Source organism: Lepidochelys kempii, chromosome 6 (genome assembly GCF_965140285.1).
Source record: "Lepidochelys kempii isolate rLepKem1 chromosome 6, rLepKem1.hap1, whole genome shotgun sequence".
Classification (NCBI taxonomy): Eukaryota; Metazoa; Chordata; order Testudines; family Cheloniidae; genus Lepidochelys; species Lepidochelys kempii.
Genome location: NC_136385.1, coordinates 39,602,414 through 39,624,387, shown reverse-complemented (window position 1 = coordinate 39,624,387; position 21,974 = coordinate 39,602,414). Strand labels below are relative to the sequence as shown.

The 21,974-nt window shown below is 39.8% G+C and overlaps 1 protein-coding gene across 15 annotated transcripts in view; it reads left to right on the top strand.

The window, feature by feature from the left end:
- PPFIBP2 (PPFIB scaffold protein 2) overlaps nucleotides 1-21,974 on the top strand; it is a 217,182-nt gene that overhangs the window by 191,631 nt on the left and 3,577 nt on the right. For 12 of the 15 annotated variants that reach the window (XM_073347678.2, XM_073347667.2, XM_073347677.2 and 9 more), the window contains 11 exons: nucleotides 207-267; nucleotides 2,702-2,743; nucleotides 5,213-5,366; nucleotides 8,993-9,025; nucleotides 12,201-12,339; nucleotides 13,163-13,291; nucleotides 14,179-14,329; nucleotides 14,569-14,680; nucleotides 15,447-15,535; nucleotides 17,267-17,389; nucleotides 18,914-19,039. In XM_073347678.2, coding sequence (XP_073203779.2) covers nucleotides 207-267; nucleotides 2,702-2,743; nucleotides 5,213-5,366; nucleotides 8,993-9,025; nucleotides 12,201-12,339; nucleotides 13,163-13,291; nucleotides 14,179-14,329; nucleotides 14,569-14,680; nucleotides 15,447-15,535; nucleotides 17,267-17,389; nucleotides 18,914-19,039 — 1,159 coding nt within the window. The remainder of the gene's footprint in view (nucleotides 1-206; nucleotides 268-2,701; nucleotides 2,744-5,212; nucleotides 5,367-8,992; nucleotides 9,026-12,200; nucleotides 12,340-13,162; nucleotides 13,292-14,178; nucleotides 14,330-14,568; nucleotides 14,681-15,446; nucleotides 15,536-17,266; nucleotides 17,390-18,913; nucleotides 19,040-21,974) is intronic. The other 3 variants (XM_073347672.2, XM_073347666.2, XM_073347664.2) reach the window with 2 other exon arrangements.

Here is a 21,974-nt window from a genome sequence, read left to right as displayed (position 1 = left end):
TCACCAGTAATCTACAGGTGACTTTGCCAGTTTTTGTAGTTTTGGTGGTTTTAAAGATTTCTATCAATTGCAGATTATTCCCAGAGTGTTATCCCACCATTTTTGTACCATCTTGATAATGTATATGATTCCACAGACATTATTTTGTATTAGTTGTTGTTGTTGTTGTTTTAATTTTCCAATATCATTATTTTATACTTTCTAAGGGTTCCACAGAAAAAAATGTCAAGTAGTCTAGAGGACTTGCAGAGTGAATCCCTGGAAAAGGTTGGTTCATAAGTATTTACAACTTTTAGCATTTAATTTGAAATCTTAAGAAATTAATGTCAATTTTCTGTCAGTTTGCATATGCTAAATATAACCAACACTAATACTGTATGTAAAAAAGGCTTATGATACTGTAGTTCAAACCCTCTCTCTCCCACCCCCATGTCTGAGCTTAGAATGAACCAAGTATTTGCTTTGTCCACACAAACACATCCTAATATTCAGCTTTTCAGCTAAACAAGGAATAAAGAGAAAATGCATTGACATGAGGTATCTCCAGTGTATAAATGGTAATGGGAATTAATATCCTTTTGAATTGCACATCTCAATGTGCCTTTAAGTTTCAGGACACATGATCACAAGAATTGTGCACTGGGCTACCGTACAAATAAACAATATACTTTTTTACTTTTTTTTTCTTAAAAGTAGATGTTTTTATTCAGAGTCGGATCTTTTCGGGCCTCACCATTACACTGAATTCATAAAAACACTCTATTTTTGTAGCATATTCTTCAGAATCAGCATCTGAAACCATGAGCATATTGACTCTTATAAATGTACAGTAGGAAGATTTAGCAGGTCCTGATTGACAACCATTAGCCTATTCTGTTTTATGACATTAAACAGTATTTATTCACTGTATAATTTCACCTTATCAGTAAATTGTAATGCTTTTGCTCAGGCTAAAATGGATTTAACCATGAACACAATTAACATACACTTTGTTTTATGTATTTTAAAATATCTTTAAGTCCTATGAGTTGCAAGGACTTTAGTGGTAACAGACCTTTTAAACTATTAATTAGATCACAATTTAAAAATAAATTAAATTGCTAAATATTGAGACTATGATATTATTTCTGCCCAGGATTGTGGTTTGATTGTTTGCTTGTAAAATATATTTATTACTTCCCAAGCCAGACTTCTGATATAAATGGCATTATTGAAACTGGTGGTGATGTTATATTATTTAAACAGTGGGAGCAGTGTTGTTAATGTCAAGGCTAAATGCATTTCAGGTTGGCTTATTTTTCACTTTGATGAAGTCTTATTTCAACACGATCAAATGGATCATATTTTTACTCGCTAAATTTAGGTTTTCTCCCATTGCCACTTTAATTTTGTCAGAGTTTTGTTGCTTTTTTTGTATGACACAGTTACTAGGTTTGTGTAATATTGCTTATCCGTGCACATTGATACATCATTTTTAAATGGAATTAATGTAACCATATCCAGTAAAAATATGGTTAATTCCAAAATTTCTTCTAGATTTTCCTAAAACCTTTTCTGTGATCTTTTGATTTGTTAATATAACTGTAAACTAACAAAATATGTTTAAAACTTACTTTGTACTCATTTAATTGTAGTAATACATATGGTAAATGAATCAAGGACTAACATTTTTAGTTCCTTGTAGAATTTAAAGGTCTATTTTCTCCTTGATGTGCTCCTGTATATGTTGTTAATTTTAAAAGGCTATACAGGATGCATAGGCAAAGGTAGGTGTGCAGGTATTCTAATTTGGGCCCTGAGCTACTCAGATCTGACAAGCTAAGCGCTGTAGGCTTGTTCGGGATTTGGAGGAGAAACCAACAAGATGACACAGAAAATAGCATTAGTGAGTTTAGGTCTCAGATCAACAAAGCACGGAAGCATATGCTTAAATTTAAGCACATGACTAGTTCAGAGGAAATCAGTGGGACCTATATGTTTAAGTGCTATGCTGAATATGGATGGGATTATTCGTGTGTTTATAATTAAGTACGTGCTTAGTTGCTTCGCTGAGTCAAGGCCTTAATAGTCGGTACTCTGTCATTGAGGCTGTAATAGCGCAAAACTAGGGGTACTGTATTGCTGAAGGTATAATATTTTACATGGGATCTAAGACTTAGGTTCTTTTTACTTGCAACAATTAAAGATCCCAAAACATTTCTTTTTTAAAGTAGAAGTTAGCCTTGTTGACCCGGCCAAAGTACTGTTTGCGTAATTACATTCCTACCTAATTATTCATTCAGCTTCAATTAGATAAGATATTCTTCATTTCCTATCCTAGATCATTATGTAATATTATATTGTTGTGGTATGTTAAAGAGCTGACATATCTAACACCACAGGAAGCAGTGAATAAGTGTTGGATAAAGTAATTCTTAATCTTTAGGTTGAATCCTGCCCCTGTGGAAATTGAAAGCAAAAAATCCCATTGATCTCAACAGAATGTAAATGGAAGTCATTTTGGTAAAGTGGCTGGGGAAAGACAGATGAGCTATATATTATTGAATGAGGAGAGAATACACCTCTTAATATCTTCAAATAGAATTACTATCTAGAAATCAGACTAAAACTGTTGTTTTGTGTTGTATGTATGTTTATACTAACATTTGTCTGTTACTTTTTTCCATCAAACTTTGAAATTACCCTCCCTGCAACTCCGTAGCATGTAGACGGGAAACCAGTAGAACCTGTTTTAGAACAAGAGGTATATTGACTGTATCTTAACTCATTTAACATTTGCCTTCTGTGACTATGCATTGATGGAGTGGCTACTTTTTCACTTCTCATTCAGTGTCTCTTAAATTGTTTTTGTATTGTTAAAGTACCGACATTTTTTAAAAGGTGGGGGTAGGACTTGGGAGGAAAAACTCTAAAGTCTAATAAAGAAAATAAAATCAGTTTTTTAATCACTCTTCAATCAATCAGAAAAGGCATAACGAGATCTAGTGGTTGAAAGCTGAAGCTAGACAAATTCAGAAAAGAATTACAGTGCAGTTTTAGAACACCGAGGGTAATTTATGATTGGAACAATTTACCTAGACATGTGATGGATTCTCCATCACTTGCTGTCTTTAAGTCAAAACTGGATTTCTGTCTAAAAGAACTGGTATAGCCAGCTTGAACAGGAGTTTTCATTTTGATCCAGAAATTGTTGATGAGGTTATTTGCCCTGTATTATGGTGGAGGTCAGATTGTCATCATCTAATGTTCTATTCTGGTCTTAATCTATGAAAATAGACAAATCTATGGTAAAAATTGCATTGATTTCAATGTGAGCTGAATAAGACCCTCTGTGTAGAAAATATGACACAGCAGTAGTTTATATTCTCACTAGCTTGAGGGATGGGGATGGATTTAAAAAAAAACTTAGCAGCAAAACATGAAAATAATACTTATGTACAAAGTTACATAAAGTTATTACATATGAAATATAATAGCTGTGTAAAGTAATTACACATTACTTTTGGGGTACAATTGTATATTTCCCATGTATATTTTAGTAGCCATGGTTTCTATTGTATTTCTCCTGCAGCATGCTTAGTAAAGGTAGGGCTAGTATATGAGGGTACATGATATATTTCTATGAACTAAATCTGTTTTGTATTCTTTATCCTCATGCATTCCTTTCCTTTCATGTACTCTCAGATAATGCAAAAATAAACATTTAGCAATAAGGCCCTGATCCAAAGAACACCCACAGCTCCCATTGTCTTCAGTAAAAGTCAAAGGGTGCTCAGCACTTCTCCAGTGAGGACTTGGTATTTCTAAATTTCTCCCACTTCTGGAATGTGCACCGAGTCCTCAGTGATGGCCTCTCATCCTTTCATTCAGAAGAAACCCTGTACAAATAGTGATATCAACATTCTACTGAGAAATAACACTTTTACCTGGACAACTTTTCAAAGCTGGGAACAGCAAGTCCACCTGTGAAACCCACAACTTCAGCTTAAGAATAGTCTCACTAAACTCTTAAACAATGAGATTTGTGTGCATAAATACAGGCTTTTGCAGGCACATATGCAGTTTTTTTAATGCATCCATCATGCCTATTTAGAGAACTTGGCCCACCAGAGTAGGTGATCTTACAAAGGTTTACTGTAACAAAATTCAGTGTTTTCCTATACTTAGCTTAGTCTATGCAACAGAAAGGTAAATGGTCGCTTTGTACTGCTCACTTTCAGTACAATATATTGAATGTTGATGTTTTGTGGGCTTCATGCTGTGAACACTTACTACCAGGCATAGGCCCTACCACTATGAGTAGTACCATTGACTACAATGACATTATGCACAGTGCTAAGCACTGTGGCTGGGTGTGAGTGTAGATTGGGACCTGCTCTAGTATGAGACAGGCAAAAACTGTATAGAATAGTTAGTGGAGTTCATGTAACCACTCTAAACAGAAATGACTCTAAAATACAAGTTAGTCCATGCTTTTCCCTCTAAAAGTTATGTTAAAACTATTAATAATTAAAAAAAAAATAAGTTAGTGTAAAGTACCTTAAATCTATGAAAATTATCTTAACTATATGTATTTATTTAGCAAATTTTTTTAGCCTAACTTTGGTTTTCGTAAAAATGTGTCTTCTATTTAATATTCTCTTTGTTTTGCATCTGTATTCATACCTTGCTACTAGAGATCGGTGATTACATTTGGCTTAAGTTTGATTGAAACTCAAATGCTTCTGAGTTCACATTTCACTAAGGTGCAACTCTGTGTGGAAGTAAGGGTGCAGGTGGGAGGGAGCATACAGAGAAGAAGAGGGGGTGAAATAACACTGGAAAAACAAGGTGAAATATGGACCAAAGAGTATGCAGTGAAACTATGGAGTGGGAAAGGAGGAAAAGAAGGGCAAAGAAAGAAATTCTAATGGCAAAATAAATACAATGTATTTAACAATACTTTATATTTTAACATAATACATAGGTCCCCACTGTGTTACTGTAGCTTTGGAGGGTGGGTGGGGGGTGTTATATCCTTTATACACAATCACAAACTTCCCTTTAGCTAGAAAAACATGTTGTTGTGTTTAAATTAAATCACCCTTAGGAGAAAACCATGGTTTTAAAAAATATTTGCAACCTCCACATAGCTTTGCCTGTCCCTTGAATGAATACAGTGCCGTTTTTACAAATATTATACAAATAATTTGTATTTTTTTAAAAAATACAGAATAAACCATATGTGAAGAGTAACAAATATCAGACCTTGCCAGGGAAGCTTCTTCGACCCACACATAACGGAGATCATGGAACATACAATACTCCCACTTCCCTAAATGTATTTGGAATGAATGACAATGAGGACAACAGTGTACTGAGCCTGAGTATGTATTCATACTTCCCTGCAAGTTTTTGAATAATTGTGTATAAATATAAACAAACTCCTCTGTGTGATCCAGCTGATATAGCAAATGTTTTATATTCCTTTAAGCTAGAATAGTGGGCTGTTTCAGTCAGAGGAGTCAGGAAAGAAATTTCTGTTCCTTTTTAAGAGGGTACTTAAAATCAAAATGATGCATTAACTTACCTGATTGCAATGTAAAGGATATCTCTAAGGTCAGTGTACTGATTTCTGTTATGTTGAATGATAAAACTGTGCTGGCATCACATGTCATGTGCTTCTTGGATGTTAGCTAAATCATTTTGTTAAGCAACGAAAAAGATTAGAAATTGGCGAGGGGAGGTATTATAGTGGGTAACAAACCTCTGCTGTTTAAAATCAGGACTTTAATCAAACCACTTGCACACATGTGACTCTGTGAATAAGAAGTAATAATTGTTCAATGCAAAACCTTCCTGGGAACTCCAGAGCTCTCTCACCTCTTCTGCTAAACAAAACAGCTAGCCTGGCCAAGATAAAGACAAGTTATAAAGCAGTTGGTTAAGAAAGTTATTTTAAAGAATTACTTTGCCCCAAAATATTAGCCATCTGACTAAAAAAAAATCTGTATTTTATTCTTTGTTTACAGTCTAACTAGCATGATTGTAAACACTTGCTTCAGGAGAAAGCCCTGGTGGTCTATTTTGTTATCAGTATATATTGCATATAACTCATTGATACTAATGAGAGAAAGATGCATTTGCTAGGGGGAGAAGAGACCCATCAGATTTAGAACTTGGAGGAAAGCGTTTAGCTTCTTTTCAAACTGCTGCCTAACTTAAGCATGTATTTTGTTTATTAAGGCCTAAAATTACATACATAACATGAAAAAAGAAAAGGAGTACTTGTGGCACCTTAGAGACTAACAAATGTATTTGAGCATAAGCTTTTGTGAGCTACAGCTCACTTCATCGGATGCGTTCAGTGGAAAATAAAGTGGGGAGATTTATATACATAGAGAACATGAAACAATGGGTGTTACCATACACACTGTAACGAGAGTGATCACTTAAGGTGAGCTATTACCAGCAGGAGAGCGGGGGGGGGAGAACCTTTGTAGTGATAATCAAGGTGGGCCATTTCCAGCGGGGGGGGGGCACAATAAACAAGGGGAAATAGTTTTACTTTGTGTAATGACCCATCCACTCCCAGTCTCTATTCAAGCCTAAGTTAATTGTATCCAGTTTGCAAATTAATTCCAAATCCGCAGTCTCTCGTTGGAGTCTGTTTTTGAAGTTTTTTTGTTGAAGAATTGCAACTTTTAGGTCTCTAATCGAGTGACCAAAGAGATCGAAGTGTTCTCCAACTGGTTTTTGAATGTTATAATTCTTGACCTCTGATTTGTGTCTATTTATTCTTTTACGCAGAGACGGTCCAGTTTGACCAATGTACATGGCAGAGGGGCATTGCTGGCACATGATGGCATATATCACATTGGTAGATGTTCAGGTGAACAAGCCTCTGATAGTGTGGCTGTTGTGATTAGGCCCTATGATGGTGTCCCCTGAATAGATACGTGGACACAGTTGGCAACGGGCTTTGTTGCAAGGATAGGTTCCTGGGTTAGTGGTTCTGTCGTGTGGTGTGTGGTTGCTGGTGAGTATTTGCTTCAGGTTGGGGGGCTGTCTGTAAGGAAGGACTGGCCTGTCTCCCAAGATCTGTGAGAGTGATGAGTCGTCCTTCAGGATAGGTTGTAGATCCTTGATGATGCGTTGGAGAGGTTTTAGTTGGGGGCTGAAGGTGACTGCTAGTGGCGTTCTGTTATTTTCTTTGTTGGGCCTGTCCTGTAGTAGGTGACTTCTGGGTACTCTTCTGGATCTGTCAGTCTGTTTCTTCACTTCAGCAGGTGGGTATTGTAGTTGTAAGAATGTTTGATAGAGACCTTATAGGTGTTTGTCTCTGTCTGAGGGGTTGGAGCAAATGCGGTTGTATTGTAGAGCTTGGCTGTAGACAATGGATCATGTGGTGTGGTCTGGATGAAAGCTAGAGGCATGTAGGTAGGAATAGCGGTCAGTAGGTTTCCGGTATAGGGTGGTGTTTATGTGACCATCGCTTATTAGCACCATAGTGTCCAGGAAATGGATCTCTTGTGTGGACTGGTCCAGGCTGAGGTTGATGGTGGGATGGAAATTGTTGAAATCATGGTGGAATTCCTCAAGGGCTTCTTTTCCATGGGTCCAGATGATGAAGATGGCATCAATGTCATCAAGGGGACGAGAGCTGAGGAATCGTTGTTCTAAGTCGGCCATAAAAATGTTGGCATACTGTGGGGCCATGCGGGTACCCATAGCAGTGCTGCTGATTTGAAGATATACATTGTCCCCAAATGTGAAATAGTTATGGGTGAGGACAAAGTCAAAGTTCAGCCACCAGGTTTTCCGTGGCATTATCGGGGATACTGTTCCTGATGGCTTGTAGTCCATCTTTGTGTGGAATGTTGGTGTAGAAGGCTTCTACATCCATAGTGGCCACGGATTACAGACCTAAAAGTTGCAATTCTTCAACAAAAAAAACCTTCAAAAACAGACTCCAACGAGAGACTGCTGAATTTGAATTAATTTGCAAACTGAATACGGTTAACTTAGGCTTGAATAGAGACTGGGAGTGGATGGGTCATTACACCAAGTAAAACTATTTCCCCTTGTTTATTCCCCACCCCCCACTATTCGTCAGACGTTCTTGTCAACTGCTGGAAATGGCCCACCTTGATTATCACTACAAAAGATTTCCCCCCCACCCCTGCTCACCTTAAGTGATCACTCATTACAGTGTGTATGGTAACACCCATTGTTTCATGTTCTCTATGTATATAAATCTCCGCACTGTATTTTCCACTGAATGCATCCGATGAAGTGAGCTGTAGCTCACGAAAGCTTATGCTCAAATAAATTTGTTAGTCTCTAAGGTCCCACAAGTACTCCTTTTCTTTTTGCGAATACAGACTAACACGGCTGCTACTCTGAAACCATACATAACATAGGATTTCCTAAGGGGGACTAGGTACCTAAATGCCCTTTGTGCCTACGAAAATCTCACTGTTAAACCCATATTTAAGCAACTAAGACTTCAGTTCATCAAATCACTTAAACGTGCTTTAACTACATACATACTGAAGTGCTTTATTAGAAGGGGTCCTAATTACAGAGTCTGATTATCAAACATGCTAAGTACCCCACTCTTCCCATTGAACTCAGTTTCCACATTTCTAATGAATTCCATGTAGCTTTGGGGAATGCTCCTTTTGAGATGTTTTTTAATTTTTGAGCTGTACAGTAGGTTTGCAACACATTACAATTGACTGGAAAGAGGTAAAAAAAAAGTAAGATTAGTAATAAACAAAAAGTCATCCCCATCTGTTTTAACTGACAATTTGTGCAAAACTTTTTAGGTTTCATATGTGCCATTGCAAATCCACTTTCATTTACAGTGTAACTTTGCTTTCTGTCATTTTTTCCCCCTGCCTTTGATGCTTGGTTATTTATTTCTTTGCTTTTCTGTAACTTCATATTGCTGGATTTTCCATCATCTTTGCTTCTTCATCTGGCTTTCTGCTTCTTGGAATGGCTGAAGATCGCATCAGAAGTATTAGTGCACCAATATTAGGTACTGTATCAATCAAGATGCAATTGTAACCCACTGTGAATTTTCCTACTTGCTTTCTTTTCTGTTTTTCCCCTTTAAAAATGCTACTTGCAGGTGTGTGTTGGGAGTCCTAATTACATTAGGCGAGTATAATCCTGAAACAAAAGAACCGCTTTTCTTTTTAAAGTATTAGGTCTTGTCTGCACTGGGAACTTACTTACGCAGGGCAATGTCACTCAGGGGTGTGACAAATTCACCCCTGAAACGTAGCTATGCCCTGGTATAGACAGCACTAGATCATTGGCAGAATTCTTCCATTGACTGTCTCTTGGGGAGGTGGATTAACTACAGTGACAGGAGAACACCTCTCATCCATGTAGGCAGTGTTAGCAGTGAAGTGTTATAGGGCCGCAGTTGTGCCCCGTAGCGTTTTAAGTATAGACATACCCTTAGTGTAGGATTTTCAGAAGCACTCAACAATGGACCCACTCTGCTGTCACTGATATCTGGTAAAGCTACCATTAACTTGGAGGGGAGGGGAGAGGCCAATGTTAAGAGCTTTAGAAAAATCCTATTCTTATTAAATCAAAATCTTGTAAGAAATTAGTGTTAAGATATTAAATATTAATTATAAACTGAAAAACATCACCAGTACAAATGCTTTTATGTAAACTTGCCCTTTATGCAAAAAACTTAATCAACTTTTATTATTATTTGTGTTGAGGTTTTGCCTACAAGCCCCAATCTTACGGAATCATAGAAATGTAGGACTGGAAGGACCTCTGAAAGGTCATCAAGTACAGCCCCCTGTGCTGTGGCAGGGCCAAGTATCCCTAAACCATCCGTGATAAGTGTTTCTCCAACCTGTTTTTAAAAACCTCCAGTGATGGGGATTCCACAATCTCCGTTGGAAGCCTATTCCAGAGCTTAGCCACCCTTATTATCAGAAAGTGTTCCCTAATATCTCATTTAAACCTCCCTTGCTGCAGATTAAGCCCTTATTGCTTGTCATATCTTCGGTGGACATGGAGAACAGTTGATCACCATCCTCTTTATAACTGCCCTTAACATATTTGAAGACTGTTATCAGGTACCTCCTCAGTCCTTTTTTCTCAAGACTAAACATGCCCGGTTTTTAACCTTTCCTTAAGTTTTCTAAACTTTTTTTTATCATATTTGTTGTTTCTTCTGGACTCTCTCCAATTTGTCCACATCTTTCTTAAAGTGTGACGCCCAGAATTGGACCCAGTACTCCAGCTAAGGCCTTAACAGTACCAAGTAGAGTGAGACAATTGCCTCCCGTGTCTTACATATGACACTCCTGTTACTATTTCCCAGAATAATGATATAATTTTTCTGCAGCTTCATCACATTATTGGCTCATATTCAATTTGTGATCAACTATAAATCCCTCCAATATCATCACCAACCTAATTATTCTCCTTTTTGTAGTTGTGCATTTGATTTTTTCCTTAAGTGAAGTACTTTGCACTTGTCTTTATTGAATTTTATCTTGTTGAACTCAGACCAGTTGTCCAATTTGTCAATGTTATTTTGAATTCTGATCCTGTCTTTCAAAGTGTTTGTAACCCCTCCCAATGTGGTGTCATCTGCAAATTTTATAAGCATATGCACCATTATCTATTCTAGTCGTTCATGACAATATTGAATAGTACAGGACCCAGGACTGACCTCTGCAGGACACCACTAGATACACTCTGCCATTTGACAGCAAACCACTGATAGCTACTCTTTGAGGAGGACCCCATTGTGCTAGGTGCTATATCACACAGTAAAAAAGGACAGTTCCTGCTCCAAGGGACATACAGTCTGATTGTTGTCCTGTGCCAATGTGGTTTCTCCTTGCATACTATAGGGAGATTGGAATCTAGTACTCAAGATGTACTGTGTAAATCTGAGAGAATTGTGACCTTTGTTCAGAAGGACTGCATAGTACAAGGTGAATGTCTCACCCAAGTGATTTGAGACGTCCCTGGGTTTATATGGGACCTTTCTCCATGGAAGCACCCCCTTCAGTAAGGATTGGAACCAATATTTAACCAGGTTGCTCAGTCACCGCGATATCCAGGAAGGATGTAGGGAAGAATAAAAGGAACAACTGCAGCAAACCTTAGCCCTGTTTCCATTTCTTTCTTATGGCATTTCTAAGATGGGAGGGCCCAGAAAATTAAAATAACTCTAGAATTAGACAAGTGTACTAGGTGAGTTTCCGTATAATACTGTTCCTCATGATTTCACAAATTTGTGAGGATTCTACCCCCCTAGCGAAAAGCTGCATAGTACTTTTGTTTAGTTTCTTATGGCACTTCTTGACCAATCAGGATTTCACAATTGTCATACTGGCCCAAATTTTTGGCTGGCATAACTGCATTATTTGGCCCTGTATCCATACACTAGGATCACCTCAGACTTCATGATTATAAGACGAGGGAATTAGAAGTTGTTATAACACACACTTGGCCAGCTCTGATAATCCACCAGAGGGCAGTGTACCAGTGTGGACGAACTATTTTGTTAGCTACAGACAGGATATAAAGGGCGTTGACCAGACCAGCTGCTGCTGTTCATTAATGAGACTGAGTTTGCTAAAGTAACACAGAGCCACTGTGACAGGTCTGTTGGGCTCACTCCCTTCCCGAATCTCTAAACAGCTGACCCAGCCATCCCCCACATGGTGGCAGCCATGCATTACTCTAAATGCTATTTACTATATGACTGATGTCATTACTATTTAAGGAACTTTCTAAATCAGTGGTAACACTGTGACACAAGTTCAGTTCTTCCCACAGACAACAGCTAAATTCTGCTTCACTGAAGTTAATGGGAATGCGCTAGTTTACTTGAGAGCAGAATTTGCCCTTTTTCAAAGTAGGATTCCTTGAACGAGTTGGAATAAATGGTATCAATCCAAATGATTTTCAGAGGTGAAGTTGAGTGGGGGTACACACTCAAGTTTTTGCTCAGTGATTCACAGACTTCACAGTTGGTCTAAATTGTCTGACTGGTGTGTATTCTGACTTTCTGTATAGTGGCATTTGTTAGTGAAATTATTTGTTTTTAAAGCAGTTATGGCTTCATTTCTGTGAAGCATTGCCTTCTAGATTGTTTCTGAATTAATAACTTGTACATTGTGGACAAGTAGCTTAAATAACCTATCTATTGTTTTTAATCTCAGGAGAGACAGAGAATATGGATGGTACAATAACTTCAGATGAACTTTCACCCCTTTCTTCTGGAACAGAATCGGGTCCACAGTCTCCATTGTCTCCAGAAAATAAAAAGAGCCCAAAAGGCATCAGGAAAATCTGGGGAAAGTAAGACCTTCTAATTCTTTATCCATGCCCTGTCAAAATGTTTCAGATGAGAACATTTTCAGTTTACAGCATGTTCTAGAAGACCTAGAGGATCTGTACCTGTAATAAAACAAAATGTCAAATGCAGTAATCAAACTCAGCAACTCCGCAGTGTCCATGTGGGCGGGTATATGTGTACACATAAGATTAAGAGAAAATGGATTCCAGTACTAATAAAGGAGCAGACATGCTATAGGAAGAAATTCAATACAAAGGAGAAGTCCTCTAATTTCTTAATGTAATACATTAGTTGGAAGCCAAAAAACTTTAATAACCATATATTTTTTTCACTAGCCTTCCATTTCTGAAGGCATAAATTGCAAATACAGGTTTAGTCTTACCCTGTCCTGTCAGACACTTGCCTTGACTGTCGTTTGACAGTCTGAGTCCCAGTGTTTAGACTGGGGTACAGTGTCAGGACTGAACAGCGTTACTTGCAGAGCACAGTGCTTTCCACAAGGTTTGGTCTAGCTGCCTAATCTAACCATCTGTGTAACCATCTATTATATAACCATATATATATGTAACCTTTCTTGAGTTTGCTCAAGAAAAGATTATTAAATGGTCCCAGAAAAAAAAAATAATAGCCAGATGTTAAAGTTTCCTTGGAACTTACAAAAAGCTGAAATTATCAGTGAGTTCCGTATCTTCTCTCTAGCTTTAGTATAAATGTTTTGGGATTAGTGGTGGGCTAATGTATCTTTCTAGTGTATTTACATTTTATGTATGAAATGGAAATGCTGTATGTCATGCTCTAATACTTGGTGTTCTGCTCTCTGTAAAGAATAAGAAGAACTCAGTCAGGTAACTTCCATGCAGACGATTTAGGTTTGGCTGAATTTCGAAGAGGTGGTCTCCGTGCAACAGCTGGACCTCGATTATCTAGATCAAAGGAAACAAAGGGGCAGAAGAGGTAATCACTCTCTCTTATAATATTGTATTACTTTCAGTGCATGAGAGGTAGTATTGTGAACAGAGTGTATCTCCTGTGGTGAAGTACTGTCCAGCATACTTCACTAGAAATGAATCTCACTATAACTAGAAAGGATTTTTCTGGCTGAGCTTATCTGCACTGTTGCAGTTGCAGGGGGTAATGACAGCTTCTGGCTGAGTCTGAGAAGCCATAATTGCTCTTGTAACAAAGAGCAAGTGTAGCATGACGTCCTCCTCTTCATTCCCTGCTTTGGGAATAGCTGCAGGATGCCTGGGAATGAAGGATTTCATCATAACTCTCCCCACATGGATGATGGAAATTTCTCTCCTTTCTCCTCTCTCCTCTGAGTTTTTCAAGAGTAGGTTGAGCTGAATCTACGTAAGAACGTTCAAATTAACCTACTATATATTGCAATGTCTATTTACCATATTATGTACTGCAGGACTAGATATTAATTCTTTTTACTGGAATCCAGAGCAAAGAGAAGCACATCAGTAGATATTAGTAATTACCCACATGGCAGAGACCCTGGTACAAATGCACCTTTTGGCTGTTTTTCAAACAAGATCAAAACAATGTACAAGCAATTGGTCCATGAATTGAAGTTAATTTGTTTATAATCTTTTAAACATTTCTCAGTGTTGTCAACTGACACTAATGAACTTTGCAGGATCAGGTCCTAACTTACTAATTGGTATGGTGGTTTGTTTTTTTTAACAGAAGTTGGAAAAAAATATATTTAAAAGTGTTAAAGTAAAACTATTATTAAAGCATCGCTAACCTCCCCATGCCAGGTTAGAAGGCTTTTCTAAAGTGTCAGTTAATTGTCTTTAGTGTGATCCTCATACAGCACTTGTGCTTTTCAGTGACTACAATGCCCCATTTGCTCAGTGGAGCACTGAAAGAGTTTGTAACTGGCTTGAGGACTTCGGTCTTGGTCAGTATGTCATTTTTGCGCGGCAGTGGGTGACTTCTGGCCACACGTTATTAACAGCAACACCTCAGGACATGGAAAAGGTAAGAAATCTGGAATTATTGCTGTCTATTAGGCAGGTGTAGATGGCTGGTCCTTTATTGTATCAGTCTATTGGCCACTTTTAGATGCAAGCATCAAAATATAGCAGCTAATTCAAAAAGGTGCGTAGTCTTCTTTATGTAGCAAAAACTAAAATCACTCTCTCTCACATGCACGAGTTCTGAGATAAAAGGCACCACATAAGGACAAGCTATTTATTATAATTATTTTTTTATTACAGGAACTAGGAATAAAACATCCTCTGCACAGGAAGAAATTAGTTTTGGCTGTTAAATCAATAAATACAAAACAGGATGATAAGTCTGCACAACTAGATCATATCTGGGTGACACGTAAGTGCTTGTGGAATTCTGGGACTAGAGGTTGGGTTTTTTACCTCAACTGAGAAGTAATGAAAATGTTTCATGTATTTCTTGTACACAGTGAATGAGAGTTCTCATAGAAAAGTATGTTAAAGCCAGTTGATTATCGAATTGATTGATCGTCTAAACGTACTGTAACATAGTGGCATTTGGAATATTTCATTGGAAGAATATTTTAGAGATTTACATTTTAAAAGTTTGGTTTTCTTGAATGCCAGTTATAATGAATATGCCTTATTTTTTCAAAGCTTACTTGCTTTTTGATTTCTGTGGAAATCATAACTGAATTTAGGACTCAGAAAAAGGCAACTGGAATTCAGCTTAAAATACCTCAGGCCAGGGATCAAGCAACCCCTCCAATGTAACCGCCTTGAGGGGGACTGAGTGCGAGTAACTAGATTTTTTATGCCTAATATGAAAGGCGCTAAATGGTCCTGTAGAGTCACATGCTCAGTCATATAGTCCATCCTCTAAAGCATTTCAGGAATTTAATTTGTGGGTTTTGGTGGGAGCTGCCTGCCGCTCTCAGACAAAGGGAGGGCCATTTTGGGCAGAAGGCCTTGAAAGGGCAGTGAAAAAGAGAATAGGTGACTCATGAGTTTCTGAAGAGGGTCAGAGGACCCTGAGTATGAGTGAAGGTGCAGAGGGTGTGGAATTTCATCTTCAAGGATTGTTTCTTGATCTGAAAAGACTTCTAAATCTGGATTTGTTTTCTCCACTATTTTTATATTTTCAGGATGGCTTGATGATATTGGCTTACCTCAGTACAAAGATCAGTTTCATGAATCCAGAGTTGATGGGAGAATGTTGCAATACTTAACTGTGGTAAGAAGGTTTTACCATAAAACCGCTTTCCCCCCATTCAGACTGACTCTGAACCCTCCATCTTGCAAACACAGTAGATTCTGCTTAAAAGCAATCCTGATATTAGCAACTTCTGATTAATGGCAACATATTGCCAGGAACCAGTCCCATCCCATTAACGTCAGCGTTAATGGGATTCAGATATTAGCAACAGCATGCTCCTTATTAGCAACTTCTTTTGGAAGAAAAGAGCCACCTGCACACAGGTTTGTGAGGCTGCAGCCAGGGAAGGAAGTGCTGGGACATATCTTCTCTGGTTGCAGCCTCGAAAACCTGCCTGCGGCCATGCTTAGCACATCCCAGTACTTCCTTCTGGGGATGCAGCCCAGCAAACATTCCTGCAGACAGGGACCACACAGGAAGTAAGGAGCTGTGGGCTGGGAGGGGAGGCCGTGGGCAGAGCAGTAGCAGGGAGAGGGGCTGCAGCCCAGATGTTGGAGCTGCACAGTACCTCTCCCTGCATTCTCCGGACTGCACTTTGCCAGGGGACTGCATACAGGGAAGGAAGCACTCAACAGGTTGAACCCTGACCCCAGGAAAGTGCAGGGAGAGGTACCGAGTAGCTCCGTGGGCCCTGCATCTGGGTTGCAGCTTCCCTCCCCGCTGGCATGTTTGCAGGGTTTCAGACAGGGAAGGCCTGCCCAGTGCTTTCTTCCTTAGCTGCTGCCTGAGAAACCTGCTTTCCATGTATTAGCAGCTGCCCCATAATAGCAACTTTTTGCTGTCAACCCAGGGGTTGCTAACAAGCAGAGTGTGCTGTGTTGAGGAAAGAGGAGGGAGTTAGCTACTATTTTACGGGTAACTTTCCAGCAATATTCCTTTTAGTCTGGGACTTTGCTCACATTCAAAAGAATCTAAAGGATCTATACAAGGCAAAAATTGGGGGGATGGGGGTCACCTTATCTACTGAATGGTGGAGGGAGAGCCACCCAAAGATAAACCAGTAGTCGCTATATCTGCCTTAAGAATAGCATACAGGAGATTCAACTGCAGCTGGCTACTGCAAGACATCTGACTACCAGGACCATATCCACACAGTATGTTTAAGAGTATAATGACCTAGAGTGCGTGCAGCTCAGGATATTTAGCCTGGTCACTTGGTAACTGATATTTAGCACTGGAGACCAGTATTGAACCCAGTATGTTGTAAGGCCTTGACCAAATTGGTATCAGAACCATACAAGCTATAGCTATGTTTAAATATTTATTGATGGTAAGGCTCTAGCATCACTTCCCTGTCTAGTGTGGATAAAGAATTTTCTTTTTGTCTTGTAACTGCAATAAAACGATTGTATAGTTCAACTGGGTATTAGTCCATAATATAACTTTGGAGAGCACTGTTCTCAGAAGAAAATTTCTGTCCCTACTGATCAAGGAGACCATGCTAGAACCCTGATATCTACCACTTTATTTAAATGTGGCCATAACAAGTATGACCCCAGTGTGGACATGGTCTTACTCAACTGAGAAATACTCCATCTCCAGTTTCTACTTAAAAGACCAATAGTCTTATAGATTAATTTTATTAAGATTCAACTGTTTTTTCTAACAGGAATGCATACCATTGATCTAACCTGGATTTCTTTGATACATACAAATGTCACAGCATTTATTTTCCAGTGGGTGCGGGGGGGAAATCGGATTGTGCAGTGGTATTCTATGCCACTTTTACCCAGGCTTTTCCTCTTTCAGAATGACCTTCTCTTTCTGAAAGTCACCAGCCAGCTGCATCATCTCAGTATTAAATGTGCCATTCACGTGCTACATGTCAACCAGTTCAACCCCCATTGTCTACGTAGGAGGCCAGTTGATGAGGTAAAGAAGAAATTTGTGTGGCTTGAGTCTAGTGTTTTGATGCTGCATGCTCTAGCCCTACCCCCTCTGCTCCTGCTTGCCACCAAAGGAGTTATTCACTAGTGAAAGAAAACTAACTGTACAAAATACCGGCCACTGCAGCCAGGAGCTGCCTTTGGAATCTCCTCAGGGAAGATCCACATCACAGAGGAGGAAAATAGTGTAAGTTACTGCTTGTCCTCTTCCATCTCACCAGCCCAAACCCAAGAGCAGGTTCCCCTCTGTGTTCCCATGTGGAAGGGAGCCAGGTAGCATTAAGTAGATTGGCACAGGTGGTGTAACTGGAAGAAATGGGATGTATTGAGAAAGGGACAATTTTGGCTGAATATCCAGAAAAGCTTCTGAAGAGCGAGATCTCTCAACACTGTAGAACAATTTCCCGTGGGGCAAGGTAGAAGTTCCATTGTTTGGTCACACATTGGGACCAACTCTGCACTCTCAGTGAGATGGACTACAATGGCAGTAAGTATATGCCATCTGTAAGTGCCAGAGCTGGTTGAATAAATTATTCAGTGAATTTTGCATTTACTTTTAATTATTCAACCACTTTTTTTCCATGGTTCTCCCAGTCTGTAAAGTTTGGCAAATCATTCACAACTATGTAAGAATTTAATAATATTTTTGAGTGAACTCATTGAAATTTTTTATTATTTACTCAACTCTACTAATTTCTCAAGCAGTACTCTCAACAGCACATAAACTAATTTAGCCTTTCTCCAGCCAGCATCAGTTCTTCTCTTAGGGTATGTCTACACTACCCACCGGATCAGCGGGCAGCAATCGATCCAGTGGGGATTGATTTATCGCGACTAGTCTAGACTCGATAAATCGACCCCTGAGTGCTCTCCCATCGACTCCTGTACTCCACCGCCACGAGAGGCGCAGGCAGAGTTGATGGGGGAGCAGCAGCAGTTGATTCACTGTAGTGAAGACACTGCGGGGAGTAGGTCTAAGTACGTTGACTTCAGCTACGTTATTCAAATAGCTGAAGTTGAGTAACTTAGATCGATCCCCCCACCTAGTGTAGACCAGGGCTTAGTCTCTGTATTAAGTACTTAGATAATACAGTAATGGAAACCTTAAAAATAATAATAATTTTCAATATTTTTTGCAGCATAAATAGGCTCTGCATATTGTCTTTTATATGAAGCAGTAGTTCTTAGGTTTCCATCTGTAATAGAATGTACTTTCCATTTCACCCACCAATCCAGATTCTCCAAATCTTCTGAGAGCTGCACAAGATGCTCAGAGCAAAACAGGTTATCTCAGAATCTGGGAAATAGTGATTGTTAGGGAGGAGGAATGATTTAATAGTAACTGATAACGAGGCAGGCATGAAAGGTAAACTCATTAGCTGAGGTTTAGCCTTTTTCAAGTATTGAACTGTATTTTCTTAGCTGAATTGTGTCTGCATGTATGTATATAAACTAAAATTCTCTGTGTAAAGAAGAAGAGTATATTGTCTTTTTGTGGTTGCTTTTACAGAATAATATTTCACCTTCTGAAGTAGTGCAGTGGTCTAATCACAGAGTGATGGAATGGCTCAGATCAGTAGATCTGGCAGAATATGCACCAAACCTTCGAGGAAGTGGAGTTCATGGTGGCCTCATTGTGAGAACTGGTTCATAATTTTATTCCTTTTTTTTTGTATATTAACTTAGAAAATACATTTCCAGATTACTTTACCAAAACTACTGTAGCTGTTTAATTTCCAAGCATGAAACAGAAAGAGGAATATACCTTAATTTTAGTAATCTGATGATGTATGCTCACTGATCAACCTTCTTAAAAGCTATTGAGTCTGTTTTATGTAAATTAATTTTTACAACATAGGAAATGTAAAGAAAAAAGAAATATTAGAAATCTAAAAAAGCAAAATGATGTCACATTGTCTTCCGGACTAATAGGGAGTGCATGAAATAGAAAATTTCTTACTGATAATTTCCTTTCTACTAGCAGCATCTCCCACAATTCTGGATGTGTGGGCTGCTCCCCTCCTCTCTCTAGCTCTCACAGGCGAATTAATATCTTGGTGCTGCATGCTCTGTCCATGCCCTCCTCTGCTCCTGCTTGCCACCAAAAGAGTTATTCCAAAGCTGGAAAAACTTGTATAACAATACGGGTAACTCCAGAGTAAGCAGACTGACTATGTACAGTGGACCAAAAAACAGTCACATAGTAAAGATTCCACTCAACATCTGACCTTTTGGCTCATAAGCCATTCAAGGTGGGTAGATTTATGGGAGAAGCTACGAGCTAAAAGGAAATCATCAATAAGATGTATTTTCCTGTTCTGCAGCCCAGCATCCCCCACAGTTCTGGACATTTGGAAAGTAGTGAGCAGTGAACAGGGAGGATTATAGAAAAGATCAGAAAGAAGGAGGCTGGGGGAAATGTAAGATTTGTAATAATGTAAATTATAAGATTTGCTCAAAGGGGATTATTATTTCTGGGCCACCTCCTGCAGCAACTTTCTGCCAAAGGAAGCATCTGTAGGTGATAGGAAGGACACATTACAGTGCTGGATAAAGGTCGTAGCTGTTGAGCAGGTGGCATCCTTGCAAATTTCCAGTGTGGATGCATTTCTTTCTGTTCCTGAGGTTGCTGGGGATCTCCTGGAGTGTGCCCTGACCCCGTTCAGAACAGAATTTTGAATGCCTTGTGTGCCTCCACACCGCAATGGAGGACTTGGAAGCTGCAGGTCTTTTTTTTCCCACTAAAAAAAAAAAGAAATAGGCTGGCCCATCTTCTCATGGATCCTTTATGTTTGAGGTAGATTTTCAGAGCTTTTCTGACATCTGAGGTGTCACCCCTCTTCTCCATGGACACAGTGAAGGATGGATCAGCTCTTGGGAAGTGTGGAAGGAAGGGTCCAGCTTAGGGATAAAAGAGTCAGGAGTCACACTGACTTGTCCTTGTGGAACATGCAGTAAGGCTCCTGCATCGATACGGCTGCCAGCTCTAGCGCTCACCTGGCAGGTGTGATGGCTATCAGAAGGCAAGTTTTGATGGAGAAATAGAATGCTGGTATTGACATCAGTGGTTCGAGGGGATGACTTGTCAGGGCCAGGGCTTTGGAGCAGAGCCCGGAGCTGGAGCGCAGAGCAGCTCTGGAGCAGTGGAGCTGCAGGTTTTTGCCTGGAGCTGGAGCAGAGCCGGAGCACAGCTCCAAAGCCCTGGTCAGGGCTCCTTGTTTCGCTTTGGTTGTTCACGTACACGACCATATTTGTGTTGTCTGACTGAATCAGAACATGTTTCTCCTCTACACTGGATTGGAACCATGGCAGCTACAGCTTGACTGCTCTTAGCCTTAGGAGGTTTATGTTGTAACCCCTTTCCACTGCGCTCCAGCTGCTTTAAGTGGTTTGGGACTCCCAAGTGTGCTCCTCAGCTCTCCAGGTTGGCATCAGTTATGAGAACCAGAGGATCTGGAAGACACATGGGCATAGCATTGCAGATATTGCCCTGGGCTAACGACCATTTTAAGGAGCTGAGCATTAGCAGCAGGACCTTTATGCAGTCCTTCATGTGTTCTGGGGAGTGGCCCACACCTTTAAGATGAAACCTTGAAGATGCCTGATGTGTGATTGTGGCCATGGAGTGATCCCTGCGCACGGCCCTAGGAGGCCTAGTTATTGAAGGTCCAGTGCTAGGGTAGGCCTCTTGCAGCTCGGGAACAATGTGAGAAGGTCCTGAATCTTTGGAACCTTTCTAGAGATGGGTAGATCTTTGCTATTGAGGTGTGTGTGTCTACTCCTAGATGAGCTGTTTTGGTAGACTAGGTCAAGGAGCTTTTCTTGACATTGATAACAAACCCATGCGCCTGGGATGGAGCTCTGTTCAAGATGTCCAGGAAGGGGACACAGATGTATACCTTGGACCTAAGCCTGGCTAGCAGTACCACAAACATCTTGGTAAAGACCCTAGTGTAAGAGGACAGGCCAAATGGAAGCATCCAGTACTGATAATGCTTCCTGCTGTAAGAGAACCTTAGACATCTGTGAGGACACGGTCTGATAGGAACTTTCGAGCATCTGCCAGATCCACTGAAGTCAGAATATCCTCGTGGGACAGGGATGATACAGTAGAGGCCAGGCTCTCCATCCACTTGAGCCTTTTGAGGTCAATATGGCTTGGATTCCCCCCTTGCATTTTTGAAGATGGTGGAGTAAAACCCTAAAGAATCTTTCTTCTGAGGAAGTGTTCTCATCTTTTAGATATGGGAGGGAGAGAGATCGTGTTCTGTAGCAGATTGTGAGTTACAGGGTTGTAGGAGACGGGGGAGAAAAAGTCAGAGGACCTGATGGATCTTGTGTACTTCCCCCCACCCCTTTTTCCCTTTATGTATTTGCATGCATTGAGAGCACAGGTGCTCTCTTGTGGCTTTGGGTGAGACCTTTGGTAGGCAGCTATCCTTAGGGCTAAAGCCCTCTCAAGAGAACTTTGAGTGCAAAGCCCTGTGGCAGTGAGTCTCCAAGCCCATGTCAACTGACTAGGGCTCACAACTGCTGTCTAGGCTAGGGGTTCGGGCTTGGGCTGGAGTCTA